Source organism: Capsicum annuum, chromosome 3 (assembly GCF_002878395.1).
Source record: "Capsicum annuum cultivar UCD-10X-F1 chromosome 3, UCD10Xv1.1, whole genome shotgun sequence".
In the NCBI taxonomy this organism is placed as follows: domain Eukaryota; kingdom Viridiplantae; phylum Streptophyta; class Magnoliopsida; order Solanales; family Solanaceae; genus Capsicum; species Capsicum annuum.
In genome coordinates this window covers 248,921,788-248,945,306 of record NC_061113.1, presented here as the reverse complement: position 1 = coordinate 248,945,306, position 23,519 = coordinate 248,921,788, and the positions used below count along the sequence as shown (strand labels likewise).

Genomic DNA, 23,519 nt, shown 5'->3' with positions numbered 1-23,519 from the left:
TAATATGACGTCGAGGATAAATTCGACCCTAAAATGAGAACAGGTAAATTTAGCCAATTTTTCAGCATAGGAGTAAATTTGACCTCAACATATGATAAGAGATAAATATAGCTCCGAAATATAACGAAGACTACATTTACCCAATCTTTTTAAAGTAATGGGAGAAATTTGATTTTTTTTTCCTTATTTCAAAATGACCTTCTGAACCCTTGTACTATGTCGGTTTTGTAAGTTGGACACTTCTACTTACATGTTTGTCATCTGCACCCTTAAACCCATTAAAAAACAACATTTTGCATCCTTTGACCGTTGACCTTGCCTATGTGGCATTGAAATGGTGATTAGGACAAAGAGAGTAGCCACTCGATAAGCACGCCGCCCGTCTGCTGGCCGGACGAATCGAAGTTATCTTCCGGTCAACTGTCCACCCAGTCAAGTGCAAAAAACACAGTAGAATCACACAACGCACGCTGCTGATGTGCTTCCTGCTCGCAAGGAAAGAAAGAAAAGCGACAGGGTTCAGTTCAGATTTGACTGTTTGCAGCATGGGAGCAGATTCCCCAAAAAATTCTGCGGGTGTGAGTGAAAGTCAATTTTTAGCTAATTTTACATTAAAATAATTATAAAAAAATAAAAAAATATTTTTTTTTTAAAAAGGTCCTTTTTTTTCCCTCCGTCCTTTTTAAATTAAAAATACTTTTAAAATTTTTAAAATAATTTTAAAATATTTTTAAAAATTTAAAAATAATTTAAAAATATTTTTAAAAATTAAAAAAAAATAAAAAATTCCCTCCCCACCCCAACCCATCCCCACCCCCCCACACCTTACCAGCCCCATCTCACCCCACCCCGAGCCCCTTCCAGCTCCTCCACCCCAGCCTCGTCCCCACCGCCCACACCTCACCAACCCCGTCCAGCCCAGCCCCCACACCCCTCCCAGCCCCGTCCCCACCCCCAACCCCTTCTAGCCCCCACACCCCATCCCAATACTCTTACAGCCCCTCCCCCCTCCACTTTTTATTTTTTATTTTAATTTTTCCTCACTTCAATTCTTTTTTATTTTTTTTGAATAAAAATTTAAATTTGAATCGAAATTCTCTTTTTTGGGGATTAAAATTTGAATTTGAATTGAAAGTGAGTGATAGTGAATATTGAAAATATTAGTGAATTTCGCTTGAAAAAAATTAAATTTTTTAAAGATATTCAAATTTAAAAATAAAAAATTTATTATGTTTGTATATATGAATTTATAGTTAAAAATTTGAATTAGTTGGAGAAGAATTTTAATTCTTTGGAATGAATTTGATGTTTAATTTTTGAGCAAAAATAAAAACATGATTATTCAATTTTTTCTACAATTATAATTTTTTCTTATTTAATTAAATTAATTTTAATATTTAATTTGTTATTTAGCATTTAAAAAAATGACTTAAAATTTAATGTAATACCTTTTTTATTTTTTTATTTTTTAATGACGTGGTAGATGACGTGATAGATGAGGCAGACGTGACAGCTGACGTGGGGAGAGTGTATTACACTCACAAAAAAAGAGTTTAAAATATTTTTTTAGGGGGATCAGGGATCGAGATGACAAACATATAAGTAAAATATCAACTTATAAAACCGACACAGTACGTAAGGTGATTTTGCCTATAAATAATGTCACTCAACTATAGGTGGATGGCATATTTGTAAAGCGTTTTACATCCATTGAAATATCAAAAGTAATTGTTTTATGATTGTGCCTGCTTAATCAGGCCACCTACTCCAAAATCTTTGGTCCCTGCTTCAGGAAGATATTTCCATTCTCAAGAACCAACAAAGAATGTAAAGCACAAATCTGAAAGAAAAAATGGCAGTGGTCATGCAAAAGCTGAAAGGCAAAGTGGCCATAGTGACTGGTGGTGCCAGCGGAATTGGGGAAGCTACAGTACGCCTTTTTGCTGAACATGGCGCACGCGCCGTTGTCATCGCCGACATCCAAGATGAAAAGGGCAGAGCCGTGGCGGAATCCATCCCTTTACAGGTTTGCAGCTACGTGCACTGCGACGTTAGTGATGAAAATCAAGTGAAAGGCCTGGTGGATTGGACAGTCAAGAAATACGGTCAGCTTGACATCATGTTCAGTAACGCAGGAACCGTAGGTAATTCAGGTCAAAAGGTACTCGATCTCGATCTTTCTGAATTCGACAGAGTGATAAGAGTCAACGCAAGAGGCATGGCTGCGTGTGTGAAGCACGCAGCACGAGCCATGGTGGAGCAGGGGGGTAGAGGGAGCATAATTTGTACAGGCAGTGTTGGGGCAAGCAAGGGAGCAGCCTGGCGAACAGATTATACAATGTCGAAACACGCCGTGCTGGGGCTAGTGACATCAGCTTCAAGACAATTGGGTAAGTACGGAATAAGGGTGAATAGTATTTCACCATCCGCCGTGATGACACCATTGATGAGCAGCGCAGAGGCTGAAACATCAATGAAGGTTCTGAAAATGTATGGACCGCTGACTAGTTTGAAGGGTATTACACTGACGGTGAAGCACTTGGCGGATGCTGTTCTGTTTCTGGCTTCCGATGATTCTGCATTTGTGAATGGACATGACTTGCTGGTGGACGGTGGATTGCTCCATCTTCCAGATCCAATGAGTTCGTTGTGAAACAGAAAGAACCAACAAATTGGTGTTATTTGAGTGTCTGGTCGTCTTCAGGATATAATGTAGCAGCTCTTCTCTTTGGTGGTTTTCGAATAATATTTACAATTCAGCAAGCCATAGGATCTTCATAACGTGTATTTTGAATTATAAGATTGAATGTGTCTGACTTGGTAATTAAGCGGCAGTGTGCTGACAATGTATTATTATCCAAATTCCAGTGTTTCTGATTACTTATGGTTTGACAAATTGCAAGTTACAATTCGAGAATGAGTTTCTTAAACTTTCAATAGGTTCAGGAAAGATGCAGTTTTAATGTCCAAATAAAAAACTCCACGATAAATGGACCTCCAGGTTCCTCCTCAATGGAATTCTCTTTCTTTGACGGATAATGAAAAAATTCTTGAACCCGAATTTCAATCAAGAACAATGAAATAGCAGAAGGGTAGTTGTTGATGTTGATGCTCTTCAAGTCGATCATCTTCAGAATGATGAAATTGTCTGTCCAAACACCGAACTCATCCGCGATTTGTGGAATCTTCATCTTCAACTTTTGTAATGATTGCAAATTTGGAAGTTGTAAATAAACCTGTCAAACGGGTTTCCAACCCGATGGGCCTCCGGGTTGCTTGGCTATCGGTCCCGGGTTGGGCCGTCTCATTGGTGAGTCCGGTGGATCGGCCCAATAATAAAATCGGATCAGGCCCACCAATTACCCAGCCCTACCCAGCCCGACCCGGTTGAATTAAAAAAGAAAAAATACATAAAGTAGCATACTTAAGTATTAAATTACAAAAAATATCAATATTTTTATCAAATTACATTTTGTAGCAAATGTATTTGTATGTATTTGTATTTTTGTAGCAACAGTTTGTAAAAATACAAAATACATATCGATCATAAGGACAATAAAAATCATATGTATTTGTATTTTTGTAGCAACAGTTTGCAAAAATATAAAATACAACTTACTATATTATGTAATTATGAAATTGTTGCTCTAAAACTCATAATTAAGGGAATAAGTATGTTATTTCTGAATTTTGCCCTTAAAAAAATATATTTGGATTGGGTTGCTGCTGCTGACTGTTCCAATGGTCAAATGGACCGTTGGCCCAACGGCTATTTGCCCTGTTTTGCTTCTATTTAAAAAAAAAATAATTAATCCAAAAAAAATTCTATAAATACCCTACAATATTAAATCATTTTCCACACAAATCTTATTCTCTCATTCCCAATCTCTCTCAAATATTCTAATTATCTCCTACAGTGCTCAATTTTATTTTTTAATTTTATGATTACAAATACAAGTGAAAGTTTTCTAAAGTTGCAACTTTCAGATTCTTTCAAAATTTGGTATTGTCGTTCCATCTTTTACCTCTAATTTTTAATTAGTGTATTAATTGTTGAATATTTATTTTTATTATTTTTTGCGTATTTTGAATATTTTTTAGTTTGATTTATAATATGGATAAATTAAGAAATATCGGTAGAAGTGTCAAAAATTTTTATCCCGAAAGTGGTAGTGGTAGTAAAAAACGAATTGGTGGCAATTCCGGTAGATGTAATTCAAGTACTAGATATACTCGTATGCCTCCCATACCGATTAGTCAACCTTTTGAGGAAGCAATAGGTGTAGGTGCTCACAATATGAATTATGCAGAAGAGGAAAATTATGGTATAGAAGATGAAAATAAAGTAGCTGCGGTTAATTTAGATGAAGATGATAAAATAATGGAACTCTTTGGTAGAGGTGCACTTATTAGAACCACAAGTTGTTTCGCGACTAAAGATGGGAAAACCATTGCATAACTCGGCACAAATTTTGAGGTTGCTGGACTCAACTTGCTACACGTTGGAGAGGATGAGGCCTGCTTCTCCTCCTCTGCCATAGCTACCCAACTCTCTATATTTGTACCACTTTTTTGGCCACTCTTGGCTTCAACCTTGTTTTTTGAATGACTCGGAGTTAAGACCACTACCCCATCCATATCTTGTTCATTCCCCTTGAACAATATTTTATGTCCAAAGTTATCTCGTTGCTCACCAATTGACTCCATAGATGAAGAAGGGATCTCACACGCTGAAGCATCCAATGTAGCCATCAACGGCTTCAAGACAGGTACGGGACAAATCAAGCTTGCAACGTGTTGTCGCATTAGCATATTTATCACTTCTGGGAGTGCAATTTGACATTTAGGACTGCCCAAATCAGATTGGTGCTCATTTTTATCTAAAAGAGCCTCAAAGGTGTTAGGATCCACAACATTCTTTGTTGCAACACATTGTTTCTTTGCCACATTAAGTTCTTTGCTAATTTGAGAATTAACAGATTGTTTGTGTGAAACCACTATCCAGCCCTCATCTCCAACATCATCTCTAGTATTGTTCAACTCCATATCCTTCTTAGAAACCATCAAACTCTCAGTCATGGCACTTGTATCCATAATACTGGGCAGATTTTGAAGAGCTTTCTTTTCAACCTGTACTTTTTCTAATAAGTTCTTGGACACCCTAGCCTAAGCTTGACCTACTGGAATATCCCTATGTTAACTCTATTTTGTTGTTTCTTCTTAATATTTAGATAATCACGTGCATCTCCTTGCAATTTTTTCAACTGAACTCCTTCAATCTCCATTGTCGCATCTTCTTTTTGGAGCACTATTTTTTTCAATTAATAATCGACACTTCTTTTCATCGTGACCCTGTTGCTTACAATAGATGAAATATAGAGGTAAATTATCATACACCACCACCTGAAACTCCTCAATAGTTTTGCCCGTAACTTTGTCCATACTTTGAAGTCGAAGACGATTCGGATACTTGTCCATTAAGTCAAGGATGACTCTAACCCTAGTCGTGCTCGGTCTTGATCTCACTTGTGTGACCTTATCCACAACAATGGGTTTTTCAACTGCTGAAGCAATGAAAAAGCAAAGATCTCTTAGCAAACAAATCCGCAGACAAGTTTGGAAACGAAATCCATATTGCCGCACGTGAAGTCTCCTCCTTAGAGCTGAATCTAATAGTCCACAAAAAAAATCCTAATCTGATTATTTTTGTCGTTGTGCATGAAATAATTCACACCTCTTGATAATGCAGCCACAAAATCATCATATTGATCCATACGAATAAGAAATTGCCTTTGAGGAAGCAACCCAACAAGACAATGTCCCTTAATGCCGAGAAACTTACGCAAAATCGATCTTAAAATTGACAAATCTGGTGATCCCATGGATAATTTAACCATTTTGGCTTGATGAAGTCCCTTCACTTTGGCGAAAGCTTGTCGTTCATCCAACGTAAATTTTAATGTTAAAATTCCATGAACAACTTCAATAGGTATTAAACTAGTTTGTGAAAGATTAATAGTTGATTGTGTTTGATTTAACTTATCAACATAATTAGAGTTTCTATTGGTGTTTGTAGGTTTGTTTGTAGATTTTGGAGAAGCTCTCCCACAGCCAAAGGCTAGGGAGAGACGGTGGCAGTCATAGCTGCCCTAGTTACCCATGTCGCGAAGAGAGAAAAGGAGAGGCTAGAGTTAAAAAATATGTTACACAACAATTGCAGTTTAACCTGACTAAAAAAAATCGGCACCCAGTTATTAAATCAATAACCTATTACCAATAAACTAATATACTCCTTCGGTCACTTCTTAGTTCATCATCTCACTAAAAATTGAATTACCAAAGATGTATTAAGAAAAAATTGAATTACCCATTATTACAAGAATTGATTTCATGTGGCAACTTATATAAGTACTGGTCAAAAAGACTTGCAGTCTACAAAACATAGATTGAAATTTAAACTAATCAAGATTTGCATATATAGTAATAGAACTTTGTTGACGTCGCTTCGTAAATTACACATAATGTTGTAGCCTTCAACCCAATATATACCTAAACTTTAATTCTTTGTCGTTTATCCATGGGCTTCTCCTCCTCCATAATCTCCAGCCTCTGACCAAATTTTCTCTCGTACGCTATTTCTGCATCTCTGGGATCCCCAGTGTTAACTTCAATGCCAACAACAATAGGAAGCAGAGGCCGTCCCAAGTTGTCTGGTTGAGACATCATGGTACGTGCAAAGGATGTGTTAAGATATTTATTCCTCTGTAATCATTCTAGATATAATTAGTTAGAAGTTAGTTGAGGCCAGCTGTCACTATTAGTTAGAAGTTAGTTGAGGCCAGCTATCAATATAGGATCATGTGTATATATACTGCTCTACTTAACTGAACAATCAGTTTTTCAATTCCATTTTTCCTTCCCCATTCACAGATGTATTCCTCTTCCAGTTATCCTTCTCGTTTACTTTGTTTCCCAACTTATTGAGCTTCCATCAATGGTGACTGATTTTAACATGGTATCAGAGCAGGGATTTGCTCTCTTCTTCGAGATCTACTCAGCAAACTAAATAGATTTTTTTTGACTTTGAAGATCGGATAGTGTAATTGATAGTATGATTTCTTCAAATTTGTTATTTTCTCTATCTCTATTGGTGTTTTTTTCCTCCTTAACAAATTGATTGCTTAATTCTTTGAATTGGTACTCTACTCATGGCTACAATTTTGGAAGAAACTTCCGACGCCAGTTCTCCCAATGTCAATTCTCCCGACGTCAATTCTCCCTTGTATATACATCCTTCAGATAATCTTGGTGCAATGTTGGTCACTGTTCCATTCAGTGGCATAGGGTATCATTCTTGGAGAAGAAGTATTTTACGAGGCTTATCCGTTAAGAACAAATTAGGGTTCATCAATGGGGAATGTAGACGCCCTAGCCCCAATTCACCACAGTGTAGTCAGTGGGAAAGGTGCGACGATATGGTTACGTCATGGATTTTGAATTCACTCGCAAAGGAAATAGCTGATAGTGTTGAGTATGCCGATAATGCAATGGATCTGTGGAAGGAATTGGAAGATCGATATGATCAAACAAATGGAACGAAATTGTATCAAATTCAGAAGGAAATTAATGATCTCTATCAGGGAACCATGGATATCACTAATTACTATACTAAAATGAAGAAATTGTGGGAGGAACTAAGCAATTTGAGTTCAAAAACTCAATGTTGTTGTCTGTGTATTTGTGGAGCCAAGGAAGCTGCTTGTAAGGCAGAACAGGATCGATGCCCATTTAATTCCTTATGGGTTTGAATGAAGTCTACACAACTGTGCGCGGGAGTATTCTCATGATAAATCCCCTCTCTTCCATGGCACAGGCTTTTTCTCTGTTGATTCAAGCGGAGAGACAACGCAAATTTAAGCCTCATACCAACTCTTTATTGATTCCACTTCTTTACATGTAAATACAGGAGGATAGAGAAGTACAAATTTCAAGGCAAACTATTCGCCTAACAATTACCATGTTGATAGAGACAGATCAAAACTATTTTGTGACTACTGTAAGCGCGCAGGACATGTGATGGCTAAATGTCATAAGCTGCATGGTCCCCCCATAATGGCATCACTGCGAAATTCTCTCCTAATGTTGTTCAGAACCCTAGACCAAATCTCAATACTGAGGGGCTCAGAATTACACTAATCCCTAACACCATAATTTTAGACCTAATAGCCAATACAATAGGTTCAATCGGGGCAAAGGAACAGTGGCTAATGTGCATGGTGTTGTTACTGATGACATCTCTGCTAGAGGTAAAGTATTACCATCGGAAGTAGACTCAGCTGACCTTTTTGGATTCACAAAAAAACAACATGGCCAATTAATGAATATGTTGCAGAAAGCTCAAACAACAGTATGGCTAGTGGATTTGTGAGCTTTGCAGGTATTACTGCTTGTTCTGCTTCGATTCTTAAAATTGATTTTTCCTTGCTTTCATGTAGATGTTTAAAATCGAGTGTTGACATATGGATTTTGGACTCCGGAGCTTCAAACCACATGACCTTCAATAAATCTCTTTTGATACACATACAGACCTTAGTTTATCCCCTTTTGATCACATTACCTAATGGTTATAGAGTAAGGGTAACAAAGATTGGCACGGTGGTTCTTGCATTAAACATTGTGTTACATAAGGTTCTTTATGTGCCCTCTTTTAAGTACAATCTCATATCTATACACTGTTTAACATCCCAACTCAAAGGTATTGTGTCTTTTACTGATTCATCATGTATTCTGCAGGCCCCTTCAATGAAAAGGCCTCTGGAGATTGGTGAGGTTCAGGAAGGACTATATCTTCTCTGCTCAAAATGTTTGAAGAAATCTTATTTCACTTTAATTTCAGATTCTTATATTTCTCATTCCTTGTCTACTGATTGTAATGCAAGAGACATACCATCTGCTCCTACTCATATTTTAAATAGTGTATCTCCAAATAAGTCTCTTGTAAATACTTCATTACCTAATGAGAATGGTTGTTCTGCATTATTTGATCCCTTTTTTTATAATAAAGATGTGAATCTTCTTTGGCATTTTAGATTGAGACATGTACCTTTTGTCAAGATGAAAAACATTTCTTCTATCTCTGCTTTTTTTGCACCTAAACAACCTTTTATATGCTCCGTATGTCCAATAGCTAGGCAGTCTAGACTGCCATTTCCCACAAGCACCAATACCACCATAAAGATTTTTGAACTACTACATGTGGACTTATGAGGTCCATATCATGTATATATCCACAATTACTACAAATACTTCCTTACCTTGGTTGATGAATTCAGTAGATCCACATGGACAGAACTGCTAAGCTATAAAAGCAACGCCCTTTAAACCATCAAAGCTTTTGTTTCACTTGTTGAAACTCAGTTTTAAACCACTATCAAAATTATTAGGTCAGATAATGGACTTGAATTTACCAATACAGAAGCCAAGTCATTCTTTCAAGCCAAAGGTATTGTGCACCAGAAAACATGCCCATATACACCTCAGCAGAATGGCATAGTTAAAAGAAAACACAAATACTTGCTTGATACTGTCAGGGCACTCTTATTTCAGTCCAAATTACCTATTAAGTATTGAGAGAGTGTATTTTGACAGCCACCTATATCATAAACAGGTTTCCCATCTCCCTCTTAGGTAATAAATGTCCTCTTGAAGTTTTGTATAACCAAAAACCTTCATATTCTCACATGAAAAAATTTGGCTACCTATGTTTTCCAACCACACCTAAAATTCATAGAGACAAATTTGAACCAAGAACCACTCCTCATGTGTTTGTGGGATACCCTTTTGAGTCAAAGGGGTACAAGGTTTTAAATCTACTTACCAGGAAAATCTCTATTTCCAGAGATGTTGCATTTCATGAGCACATTTTTCCTTTTCATTTACCTCTCTCTTCTCCTTCTTTTCCATCAGTCCTGCATTCAGTTCCTTTTGTTGATCCTGTGAGCACCTCTAAAAAAAGAAGTACTAATGAATTTGTAACCAATCAAGGTGATGTCATTAATACAGTGCCCAATATTTTGCCTGATCTGGCCAGTCATCCTATACCCACTAAATCTACTGCGCAGATGAGCCCTGTTGATCAATCCAATATACTGAACCAAGTATTGTACACACCTAGCACTCCACTACCAGAACTTAGGAGATCCCAGAGGACTCATACACTGCCTCATCATTTACAAGACTACATTCATAAAGTACCGAACTTAAAACCTCATATCACTCCTAACAATTCATCCCCCAATGCTCTTTCCACTAATCACCACCATGTTTTCGTGAGTTCTTTAGCCCATGACAGTCAACACTTGGTTTCAAATATCAGTCATGCAAGTGAGCCAACTTCTTATGAAGAAGCAGTAGTTATTCCTGCTTGACAAAAAGCTATGACATTGGAATTTGATGCACTCTACCTCAACAACACTTGGGATATTGTCCCTCTTCCTAGTGGCAAGAAAGAAATTGGTTGTAGGTGGGTGTACAAAATAAAGCACAAGGCTGATGGGAGTATTGAGAGGTTTAAAGCCAGACTGGTTATCAAAGGATATACTCAACAGGCTGGTATTGATTATACTGAAACATTTTCTCCAGTAGTCAAGATGACTACTGTCAGAGCACTCATTGCCACAGCAGTGAAGAATGGATGGTACATCTCACAACTTGATGTAAATAATGCATTTCCTCATGGAGATCTCCATGAAGAAGTGTATATGCAGGCACCTCCTGGTCTGGTTATCCCTCCTGGTTTAGTTTGCAAGTTGAATAAGTCACTTTATGGGCTTAAACAAGCCAGCAGACAGTGGTATGCAAAATTGACTGAAGCATTGTGTTCTAGAGGTTACATTCACTCCATGAATGACTATTCACTTTTTTCTAAGAAAACACCCTCATCTACTATATTTGTAGCTATATATGTAGATGATGTTATCATTACAAGAACTGATCCAACTGAAATAGCACTTTTAAAGGAGTTCTTACATGATAAATTTAAAATCAAAGATCTAAGAAGGCTGCATTATTTCTTGGGAATGGAGGTACTTTACACTGCAGGTGGAGTCATTATATCTCAGAGAAAATATGCCACTAATCTACTGAAGGAGTTCAATTGCATGGATTGTCCTAGCTTATCTTCTCCTCTAAATGTTACTGTCAATCTGAAGGCTAAGGAAGGCCAGGCTCTAGCTGATCCAACTCAGTATAGAAAGCTCATAGGGAAACTTAATTTTTTGACCAATACTAGGTTGGACCTGACTTATAGTGTACAACACTTGAGCCAATTTATGCAAGATCCAAGAGAGCCACATTTACAAGTTGCATTTCATATTCTCAGATATCTCAAGGGTGATCCTACACTTGGTATTTTCATGTCAAGTGGTCTTGATAGCACAATTAGAGGTTTTTGTGATTCAGACTGGGCAGCATGGCCAGATTCCAGAAGATCCGTAAGTGGCTACATTGTTCTGCTGGGTGGTAGCCCCATTAGCTGGAAATCGAAGAAGCAAGAGATCGTATCACTGTCCTCAGCTGAAGAAGAATATAGGTCTCTCAAAAAATTGGTTTGTGAGCTTACTTGGCTATGTAGGTTGTTTGAAGAATTGCAGGTTGATTTTCCCAAACCTGCGACAGTGTTTTGTGATAGTCAATCAGCGTTACACATAGCTAGGAATCCGGTATTTCATGAAAGAACAAAGCACATTGAAGTTGATTGTCATTTTTTCAGGGACAAGCTCCATGATGGCTTAATTTCACTCAAGCATATTGATACTTCAAATCAACTGGCAGATATCCTAACCAAGGCTCTTACTGGTGTCAAACATTCAGCTGTGTTGAGCAAGTTGTCAGTGAAAACTTCACCACCAACTTGAGGGGGTTGTTAAGATATTTATTCCTCTGTAATCATTCTAGATATAATTAGTTAGAAGTTAGTTGAGGCCAGCTGTCACTATTAGTTAGAAGTAGTTAAGGCCAGCTGTCACTATAGGATCATGTGTATATATACTGCTCTATTTAACTGAACAATCAGTTTTTCAATTCCATTTTTCCTTCCCCATTCACAGATGTATTCCTCTTCCAAATATCCTTCTCATTTACTTTGTTTCCCAACTTATTGAGCTTCCATCAATGATGACTGATTTTAACAGGATGAGACATTTCCTATGATGGGCACCATTCTGTTAAGAGGCACGCCTACACAGCTTAGTATTTGGCTAATGCTGTCATCCGCAGCATCGTCATCAATCACAACTCTACTCGGTAGATAGAAAGATTCCACCATATATGGACCTCGAGGTTCCTCCACAATGGAATCCGCTTTCTCTGGCAAATACTGGAGAAATTCTTGAACTCGAAGTTCGATCATGAAAAACGGAGCAGAAGGGTGGTTGATGATGCTCTTCAAGTCGATCGTCTCTGGAATGATGAAATCGTCTGTCCAAGGGTTGACATCATAGGCAGTTTGTAGATTCTCCATCTTGTTGTAGTTTGCAACTTAGAAATTTGTAATTAACCTAAATGCAGAGAAAAGAATATGTGTGATGAGTTGTTCACAGCAGTAGAAGTCTTTTATAGACATTGAGCAAAGCCTAGTTTGTACATATAGTATCCTAGGATTCGGTAACTTTTGGATTAAGGAAACAAATTGTAACTTGGGAATCAAGTAATTATTAGGCTGGCCTTCTAACTAGCTAGTGGATTTCAAAATAAAAATATTTTAGATAGTTAAAAGTAATTATAACGACAAAACATATTATTCAAAGTTATAGGGAGAGATATTAAGCACATTCAAATTCCTAAGTCTTCTAGCCAAACTACTGGCTGAAACATTTTATGCAATGTCGAAGCATGTGATTCTTGGATTGGTGTGGTATACTCATGAACTATAAATTCAACAATCACTCGAGAACTAATTCTTTGTCTCAAATCTCACATTAAGACCATGGAACATCTAAAATAGAATTACATGAGTTCAACCTTCGGGCATGCAAACCCAACGAAAAGAAAAATAAACTAGACAGATAAAGTTGAAACAAAAGCCTCCACGAACAATGAGAAGGCTCACCTTAGCAATAGAATCCTTACGAAGGAACCGTCACCCACTTGTGTCACCTTGCGCAGTAGTATCTGCAAACATGTAAGTAAGAAGTGAGCTATATGTAAATATAACTCAGTAAGATCATCGATTCGCTACTTTAAGTATTCCTGGGACAAATATAAAAAAAAATACAACAACACCAAGAACATAAAGTTATTACACACAAGAATTATATAATAATAAGGTGACCAACGAGACCCAAAAATCATTCATCAGAAACCATATATCTCAATACAATTTATAACAAGTACTTACCATAATTTATAATTAAAATGATTAACCAACACCAGAAGTTCCGGGTAACATACACAATGTGCCAAATATGTATCAAGAGTATACATAATACTCAGGAAAGCATACACAATACCCAATTAGTACCAAAAAGCATACGCAATGCTCCAATCTCATAGTACACAAACGTATCACATCACAGAATATTTTATAAAGGGAATAATTTTTAGTATTCTTGAATATAAAGTATATGCGATAGGTCTTGAAGACTACCGATTCTACCAAGAACACGCTCGTTCCAATACATGGACCAGGCAAACAAAAACACAATTTTAAAATAATATTTAAAAAGTAAGCACTCAAAGCTTAAAGTCTCACTTACCTCGCTAATGATACTTTCCTCAACCTCGTAAGTACTCGTAGAACACCAATTAAATAGCATTCAATGGCTTCAATCTACGCAAACATATTAATTAACGATATCAATTATGCTAGTCGGGATCATACTCATATTCAAAAAATTAATAAGAATTATTTTAATTTTGTATTTTATTCTCACTTTATACTTACGGATAGACCAGTATATAAAAGAATATTTTCTATATTAAGAGGTTATGTTTCAAGCTCAAGTTCACGTTTTTCCTTAGCCGACAGTGCTGCAATTTAGCTCTGGGTGGATTGCTTTTATCATTCGATCATTACGAGTTGTCTCCTCGTATTTTTTTTTCATAAAGCAAATCAAGGTGAAAACCAATGCATATAGTGACTCAAAGCTATAAACAGCTACCAACTTTACTATACCAAAGATGCAAATTAATCTCTCCAAATCAGTAGGTTACCAAACCATTAATTAAGTCATGCTACCCCTTATCTCTTTATCCCATATAACAATTCTTTGATAAGAACACTACCACCATAACACATATCAATTTAAATTAGAGGAGACTCTAAATACCTGCGGTTTTCACTTAGAAATAACCTTTGCCTTCTTTGTCGTATTTTCTTCCAATATAAGAAATCAGAAAACCCCTAATATACTACTTCTCACGTTGCTTTGCTGCCTACTTCAAATAATGGGATAATAGAAATATAGCCCTAGTATTAAACTCCTCTTCCGTTTTTTTTTAAAACGTGAAACTGAAACAAGGAAGTGAGTTTTGGCTTTTTGGCTTGCCCACTTTAATCCTATTAATTAATATTAATAATAATAATATAGTCTAAATTTCCATTTATCCCTCATTCCCTCGTTAAAAGTACGGGTTATTACAGTTTTATATGCTAGCTTCTATAAATTGAAATTACCAACTCTCATCTTCTTGAATAAGTCTGACTAATGATTTCTTGTTTGTTAATATATCCAGAATACTTGCGAAGTGGAAGAGCCACAGAAAAATCTGATGTGTATAGCTTTGGAGTTCTCCTTTTAGAGCTTGTGACTGGGAAGAGGCCAACAGATCCATCCTTCGTGAACCGAGGCCTAAATGTGGTTGGCTGGGTATGCATGCTTCCCATGAAACTCATTGATTTTTAAGACTTCATAGGAGATTAGTTTGAAAATTGATGTTGCGATCGCAATGAGAAAAATGAACAGATGAATACCTTGCTGAAGGAGAATAAACCGGAAGACATTCTAGTTAAGAGGTGCAGAGATGCAGATGCAGAGACAGTGGAACCAATTCTAGAAATAGCTGCAAGATACACTGATGCAAATCCAGATGATAGACCTTCAATGCAACAGGTGCTGCAATATTTGGAGCAAGAGGTCATGTCACCATGCAAATCCATCAATGGTGACTGATTTTAACAGGATGAGACTTTTCGTATGATGGGCACCATTCTGTTAAGAGGCACGCCTACACAGCTTAGTATTTGGCTAATGCTGTCATCCGCAGCATCGTCATCAATCACAACTCTACTCGGTAGATAGAAAGATTCCACCATATATGGACCTCGAGGTTCCTCCACAATGGAATCCGCTTTCTCCGGCAGATACTGGAGAAATTCTTGAACTCGAAGTTCGATCATGAAAAACGGAGCAGAAGGGTGGTTGATGATGCTCTTCAAGTCGATCGTCTCTGGAATGATGAAATCGTCTGTCCAAGGGTTGACATCGTAGGAAGTTCGTAGATTCTCCATCTTCAACTTTTGTTTTAATTTGCAAATTAGAAAATTTGTAATTAACCTAAATGCAGAGAAAAGAATATGTGTGATGAGTTGTTCACAGCAATGGAAGTCTTTCATAGACTTTGAGGAAAGCCTAGTTTGTACATATAGTATCCTAGGAGTCGGTAACTTTTGGATTAAGGAAACAAATTGTAACTTGGGAAGAAAGTAACAGTTGGGCAATTATTTTAGATTAGTTAAAAGTATTCTAACCAATGGATTTCAAATAAAAATATTTCAGATAGTTAAAAGTAATTATTACGACAAATCATATTATTCAAAGTTACAACGAGTGAAATTAAGCACACTCGAATTCCCAAAGTCGTCTAGCCAAACTATTATAATAACAGGCTGAAACATTTTATGCAATGTCGAAGCATGTGATTACTTGGATTGATGAAGATTCCAAGTAAGGGACTAGAAAAGTATGGTATACTCATGAACTATGTTTCTCTAGTGGCATGCAGTGTCAACACCTCTGTTAGAGAAATCCATTAAGTGAGGGCAGATTCTATTTAGTTTGCTCCTTTACATTCTTATTGCAAATTGAATCTATCGTCAGTAATTTAACTGGTGTCCACCTTACCAAATTAGCTTTAAAGTCGAAATCAAGAGTCTCGTGTGATTCTTGTTAGTTTTCCTATTTGTTTGTAGTACTAGTATGTTGGTAACCATGCTTACTAGTACCAATAATGGTCCCTGGTTAAAGGCTTGCTTAGTTGCTTGAGCTTACTTAATTATGTTGTACCTTTGTCTATTCCTAGTAGACAAGAGCCAATACTAGTTTTTATGCTTCTCTATTTTTGTGTTTTGAGAATTCCAATTTGCAATTTCTAGTCATAAGTTGTACTAACAAAAGAAAAACATGTTGGTAATCAGCCTTAGATACAGCTGATAGATAAAATATATGGACGTAAAGGTTTTGGCTCCCCAGCACGCAAACATCAAGTGTTATTAAAATAGCATTGAGATCGGCATATGCACCGAGATTAACATAGTTACTCGTATCCTAAATTTCTACAGTAGCTTTCTTGAGCCATTATATAGATGTAAGATACAAGATTCAGATCAAGAAGGCCTTTCTAGGAATATTTTGCATGATATAATCCAAGTGTGTTTATGTGACGTTTTATTATTTGTATAATAACCCATAGTTTATAAATTGGAGTTTCTTCCTTTGCCAATCACTGCTATGGTTGCTAAAGGCAATGTTTTTCACCTGAATCTGTGGTTGATTTATGGTTTTCTTACATCCTGCGGTTTGAGCATGCAGTTAAGTAAGGCACTATCATCACTCTTTAATGTATAGCATCTTATGCAGTTGTCTGTATGCTATATTCCATTTTTTTGTCTGCTTATTGAACAGGGACATATGAGCATTTAGAGATAAAACTGGATTATTTTGTTCTATTAATGGGAACGTTTGATGTGTCTCTGCAGAGGACTTAAAATTGGAGGAGCAATTTGCAGCAATGAATATCTCTGATCCTGAGTATGCTCCTCTCGTGAAGTCAATTCTTTCCCAAGTAAGTCTCGTTAACTTTTTAACATGAGAAAATATAAATTGTTACATCAACATTATAAGATGAAAGTTTACATATCTATATTTTGTTCTCTGTCTTGAAATCGCCTTATAGGACTTAATGAATGATGCTCAATCGTTTGGTATTCATGAAACTCATCAAGCTCCAAATGGTGTTTGCCTTGAAAAAATTGGAAATGGGTTTTATATTGGCATGGCTCCACACCCTGATGGCTCTAACCGCGTCTTTTTGTGGAACCAACAAGGTAAAGTATGGCTTACCGCTGTACCTGAGGATGGATCTAATGAAGTGTTGGAACTTGATGAGTCCAAGCCCTTTCTAGATATAACTAATCAAGTGCTTTTTAGTTTGCAATTTGGGGTAATGGGAATGGAGTTCCATCCTGATTTTGTAAGTAATGGTCGTTTCTTTGTTTCGTACCACTGTGATAAGCTGCGACACTCAGGATGTTTAGGCAGATGCTCATGTAACTCAGAAATTGACTGTGATCCAGCAACACTTCCAATAGACGGTGGCATTGAGCCATGCCAGTATCAAATTGTAGTAGCAGAGTTCACAGCAAATGGTACTGCGACAACACCTTCCGTGGTATATATACATCCATGCCTGCCTGATGTGATATGAATATGAAAAATTTCGTCATTTGAAAATCTCTTTGATAACATACTTTGATCATCTTCTTGACAGGCAGAAAGTGCTAACCCATTGGAAGTCAGGAGGATATTTACAATGGGACTCCCAGATAGGGGAGTTTACGGAGGCCAGATTCTCTTTGGCCCTGCAGACGGGTTTTTGTACGTTATGACTGGTATTGGTACACATCGAGGAGACCCTTACAATTTTGCACAAAACAAGAAATCGTTGCTTGGAAAGATCTTGAGGATTGATGTGGATCAAAGTATGATGGTCAAATATACATTGTGTTTGTGACTTTTTAATTTCCAGAAAAGATAAATACCTTGAGGCATAGCAAGGAAACTTTTGCAATCACTACAGATTGTTCGCATAGCGTCTTTTGAAAGAACCTTTACTCTTTTGTTAACAAATTGGTTGATGAGACTCCATTTTTTTGCACTATAACAGCTGAACGCTGCAATTTTCTCATTATATGACTGACAGGAAACCAAGTGCGTGATCGAGGGCTTTGGGGAAATTACTCCATACCAAGAGATAATCCGTACAGCAATGACAAGCAACTAGTATCTGAAATTTGGGCTTTAGGTCTTAGAAATCCATGGCGTTGTAGTTTTGATTCAGAAAGGCCTTCCTACTTCCTGTGTGGAGATTCTGGACAGGTTTGGAACTTAAATATCTTTTAGCAAAACAGTAGCATAGTCATTAAGCTGTTACTAGTTCAAAAGAAAAAACAAGACATACGTTAAGTCTCTTGGAATACATAGACAAACATGGGAGGATCTTTATCCAGAATTCCTTGTAATGAACCTTAATATTGGAATATTTAGGCACTCTTGAAGAAAGACTACATCTTTCTGTAAGTACAAAATTAATTGAAAATGCTAGCTCCAGCCTTTTAAACCTTTAGTAATGTTACAAGGAATTTCTTCCCAGGCCTTGGCTTCTTACTTAAAGACCGATTTGGTCGTCAACTGAAACTCTAAAACACCTTGCTAGGATCGACGTAGCTTTTTCCTGATAAAAGTGACTTATCCTTTCATGAACCTTAAAGGACTTTTACGAAGAGATAGATATGATAACAAAGGGTGGAAACTATGGGTGGCCCATCTACGAAGGCCCTTATCCCTACAAACCGGCAAATGCCCCAGAACGAAGCACTTCTTCAAGCTCCAAAAGTCTCATATTCCCCGTCATGGGATACAACCACTCTGAAGCTTATAAGACAATTGGTTCAGCGTCCATAATTGGTGGCTACTTCTACAGGTCTCAAACTGATCCCTGTCTGTATGGAAGGTTTGCATCTCTTTTCTTTGCTAACAAACTTGAAACTCAATACGTATGTACTGTTTCATTTGCTCAACCTGGTTTTAAATCGAACTTTCAGGTACTTGTACATAGACTTATATCCAAATGGAATATGGTCAGGTACTGAAAATCCTGAAAATAGTAGAAACTTCACAAGTTCAAAAATCCCTTACAGGTGCGCGCATGATTCTCCAATCCATTGTGAATCAATTGCAGATGGGGTTATACCTGGTATAGGTTACGTTTCATCTCTAGGGGAAGACAACAGAAAAGACATTCATATACTTACAACCATCGGTGTCTACAGAGTTGCACGTCCAAGTAGGTGTAATTACTATTGTCCTAAAGAGAGAACTAGTAAACCACCCCCTCATGTTTCCTTGTCTAGGAAATTATGGGAGAGGACAAAACACTATGCTCTTCTAATTTCTTCCATGATGCTGCTTTTGTTGAATCTTGTGTAATGGGATATGCAATCTTGTTATCATTAATAATTACTCAATTAGTAGCAAATGGTGTCTTTCTTTTCCATATAGTAATTTTTTTCATTAATTAAGATGAACAAACTATGAATGAGATTTCAAATTAAAATTGAGTGGCGGTTATATATCCATGAAATTTCTCCTATATGGATATGTTGTTCTGGAAATAAATCATTTCTAGAGGTGCGAAATGAAAAATATGAAAATTAATGGCTTAGTAGAACCCAAACTGGTAAGAAGGCTCAACTGATACTTTAGTGGGTGCAACTTGCAGCTACATATATCATTTAGGATTAGATTATATTCTTGAAGTATGAACTAAAAACCTTATAACTTCCAACGGTCACCGAAGGGGGAGACTTGGAGTAATGTAATGATTAAGTTATATCATCGATTTCAACTTCACTGGTATTTTATGAGTGGATTATTACATTATTTCATTTTTGCTATTGTTTTTTCTATGGTATGTTGTGTAGCGCGTTCCATTTTGATTGGTTTCTATTGTAATTGTTCCATATTTGTGTCCCTTTTTTCAGACTGTTTGACAGGTATCAATTAAGCGGAAGGTTTATTGAAAACAGTACTCTCTCTACCTTTACGAGGTAGCACTACATTGTCAAACGGACCGGGTTGACCCGGACCAATCTAGCCCGAACCAGCCCATTTAATAAAACCGGTTCGGTTTGATCCGGCCTGATCAGCCCATGGGTTGTAGGGTACCGGGCCGGTTTAATTTTTTGGTTGGGCCCGGTAAACCCGACCCGGACCAAGCCCGATCCATTCCCATAGGTTAACCGGCCAGGCCCGGTTATCTTTTTTAAAAAAAAGAAAAATTGGAGATTTGAGCCAAACTAGCCGTTGGCCCAATGGCTATATAGCCGTTTTTGGGTCCAAACGGCTAGTTTGGGCCCTTTTATTAAAAAAAAAAAAAATTATTTAAAATATTTTTTAATCCCAAAAAAATTCTATAAATACCTTACACCTTCAAATCATTTTTCACACAATTTTTCATTCTCTCAAATCTCATTCTCTCTCAAATCTCAATTCTCAAATATTCTATATATTTAATTTCCTAAAGTGCTCACTTTAATTTTTTTAATTTTGCGATTACAAAGTACTAATGAAAGTTTCTAAAGTCGCAACCTTCGGATACTTCTAAAATTTGGTATTGTCGTTCCATCTCTTACGTTTAATTTTTATTTAGTGTATTAATTGTTGAATATTTAATTTTATTATATTTGTGTATTTTGAATTTTTTTAATTTAATTTATATTATGATAAATTAAGAAACCTCACTACTAAAGGTGTTAAAAAATTTTGTCCCGGATGCAGTAGTGGTAGTAAAAAGCGAATTACTAGCGGTAGAGGTACTTCAAGTAGTAGATATACCCATGTGTCTTTGCCTCTGGTACCGCTTGGTACACCTTTTGAGAAAGAAATAGGTGTAGGTGCTCACGATATGGATTATGTACAAGTTCAAGAAAATTACGGTATAGATGAAGAAAATAAAGTAGATGCGGTTAATTTAGACGAAGATGATGAAAATATTGGTGAGACACCCGCAGTAGGAAATGCTAACGTTAGATCTGAATTGGTTAATCTCCCTCCCCGTCCTCCCCGTGCCCCAAGAGCTCGTAAAACAACTAGTATTGCATGGCAATTTTTTGAACGTATATCAGATACTGAGATGCAATGCAATATTTGTCAACAAGTATATAAGTATAAAAGCGGAGGCAAGTAAGGGGGTACAGGTACGTTAATGAGACATATAGGTGATGCTCACGAAAGAGAGTTAAATATTGCATGAGGTGGTGGGAATGTTGGTGGGCCAATACAAACTAGAATGGACCCAGCAACCGGTCAGGTAATGAAGAAGTACAATAAATTGAGGGACCGGGAAGAAATAGCTAAAATGATAGTTGTGGATTGTTTGTCTTTTAGTTTTCCTTCTTCTGATGCTTTTATTCATTATATTCAAGCAATTTATAATCCTATGTTTAATGGTATTCCTAGAAGTACTTGTCGGTGTGATATTTTTTGACTTCATTCACAATATTGTTCTTATTTATCAACATTGTTAAAAAATATTCAATATAGATTGTCCCTAACTTTTGATCTTGATCGTGCTATAAATAAAAATGATTATTTAACTGTTACTTGTCACTGGATGGATAGTAATTTTGTAATGCAAAATCGTATTTTTGCTTTTTTATATGAAAAAGATCGTAAACATACAGGAGATTTTATTGTTGATTCTATTGTTAAAGTTGCCGAATTTTATGGTATCGGAAATAAAATCTTATGTATTGTTTTTGATAATGCTTCTAACAACAAGACTGCTATAACAAAGTTAAAATCTAAGTTATATCCGTCGTTACCTGGAATTTTTCATATTAAGTGTGCATGTCATATATATAATTTAATTGTAAAAGATGGTCTTGAGTTTTTTGAGCTTTATATTGAAAAAATCCGTCTTGCTGTTGGTTTTATTAAAGGAAATAATCGAAGAAAAAGAACTAGATAATTTAAAGTTAAATGTCAAGAAAATGGATTTGCACCGATATTGATGCCTGAGGAAATTGATATTAGATGGAATTGTACGTATGATTTTTTAAAAACTTGTTATAAATATAAAGTTCCTATTACATTAGCTTTTAACCAATATCGTAGTTCATTTGTTGATTCTGCTGATTGCATGCTACATGATTCTGATTGGGTTGTAATTAATGATCTTGTTAAGTTTTTAGAAAAATTTTATCTAGTTACGGTTGAATTTTTTGGTGCTTATTATGCTACTGTTTGTAATATTTTTGCATATATAGCCGATATTTCTGATCTTCTCAAAGAATATAAAAATAAAGAAGGTTATAAAGAAGTTGTTGGTGTCATGTTTACTAAATTTAAAAAATATTTTTTCCCGATTCCCCCTATTTACTTGGTTGGTGCTATGCTAAATCCGTGCATAAAATATAATACTATATGTCACTTTAGTACTATTATTTATGCTAACTTAGAAATAATTACTAAGAATGATTCTGAACAAGTACAACCTGATTTGTGGACGGCTATGGATGATGCGAATGAATACATAGAAAAATTATATAATCATTATGTTGATTTAGTTGATTTAGCAGTACCTACAAATATCACTCCAACTGTCGTTCCTCATCTTCCTGAAGAGCCATCATCTTCTAAAAGGCCGGCACATAGTGGTTTTTCTAATTCCTTTTATGATTTACCTTGTTGGAACAGTGTTGATGAGAGAGCGTACACATCAACTTATCGGGAAGAGCTTAAATATTATCTTCGATCGCTGCCAGATGATCGCAGACGATGGATCAACACGTTGGATTGGTGGAGGAGTAATGAAACACAATATCATGTGCTTTCAAGATTAGCTAGAGATATCTTGAACGTTCCAATGTCAACCGTTGCATCAGAGAGCGCCTTTAGTCAGGGACGACAGCAGCTTGGAGACAACCGACACTCATTGGGAAGCAATGCAATGAATGTTCTAGTTTTTCTCAGAGATTGGATTAGAGCGGAAAGAAGAAACCAAGGAATAGAACCGGAGCCGAACGATGAGCAGAAACTTGAAGAAATTATGTCTTCATGGGAGAACTCAGCAGAATCAAGTCCAATGCATGGTTTTGCCCCCGTTGACTTTGACTATCCTATACAAATCCCTGCTAATATTAACATGAATGAGTTGAAAAAAATGATGCAGAATTTGTAGATTTTTCATTCATGTAAATTATAAATTTTGGATCATTTCCCAATCAAAAAAATTCAACATTCATTCACTCCTTAGTCCTTACCTTGTAATTTTTTTCATTTAATGATTTAAATTGAATTTCTAGTTTAAATTAAAAACTTACTTCTAATATATTATTAATTTACTACCAAGTATTAATTTATTATATTAAGTAGCATCTGTTTTGTATATTTGTGTATATCTTCTATAGATGTGTATATTTAATGTATACATGTATATATGTTTTATAAATTGTATATATA

General features: G+C 36.3%; 2 protein-coding genes across 2 annotated transcripts; both read left to right on the top strand.

Annotated features, from left to right (window-relative positions):
• The first annotated feature begins 1,681 nt into the window (after window positions 1-1,681).
• Window positions 1,682-2,880, top strand: LOC107862477 ((-)-isopiperitenol/(-)-carveol dehydrogenase, mitochondrial-like). The gene has a single exon (XM_047409759.1). The coding sequence runs from the start codon at window positions 1,853-1,855 to the stop codon at window positions 2,651-2,653; it is 801 nt and encodes a 266-aa protein (XP_047265715.1). The 5' UTR covers window positions 1,682-1,852; the 3' UTR covers window positions 2,654-2,880.
• A 13,847-nt stretch (window positions 2,881-16,727) lies between these two features.
• Window positions 16,728-19,484, top strand: LOC107864846 (HIPL2 protein-like). The gene is made up of 7 exons (XM_016711260.2): window positions 16,728-16,794; window positions 16,976-17,061; window positions 17,173-17,667; window positions 17,767-17,977; window positions 18,199-18,374; window positions 18,767-19,008; window positions 19,100-19,484. The coding sequence occupies exons 1-7, from the start codon at window positions 16,728-16,730 to the stop codon at window positions 19,482-19,484; spliced, it is 1,662 nt and encodes a 553-aa protein (XP_016566746.2).
• Window positions 19,485-23,519: the final 4,035 nt, after the last annotated feature.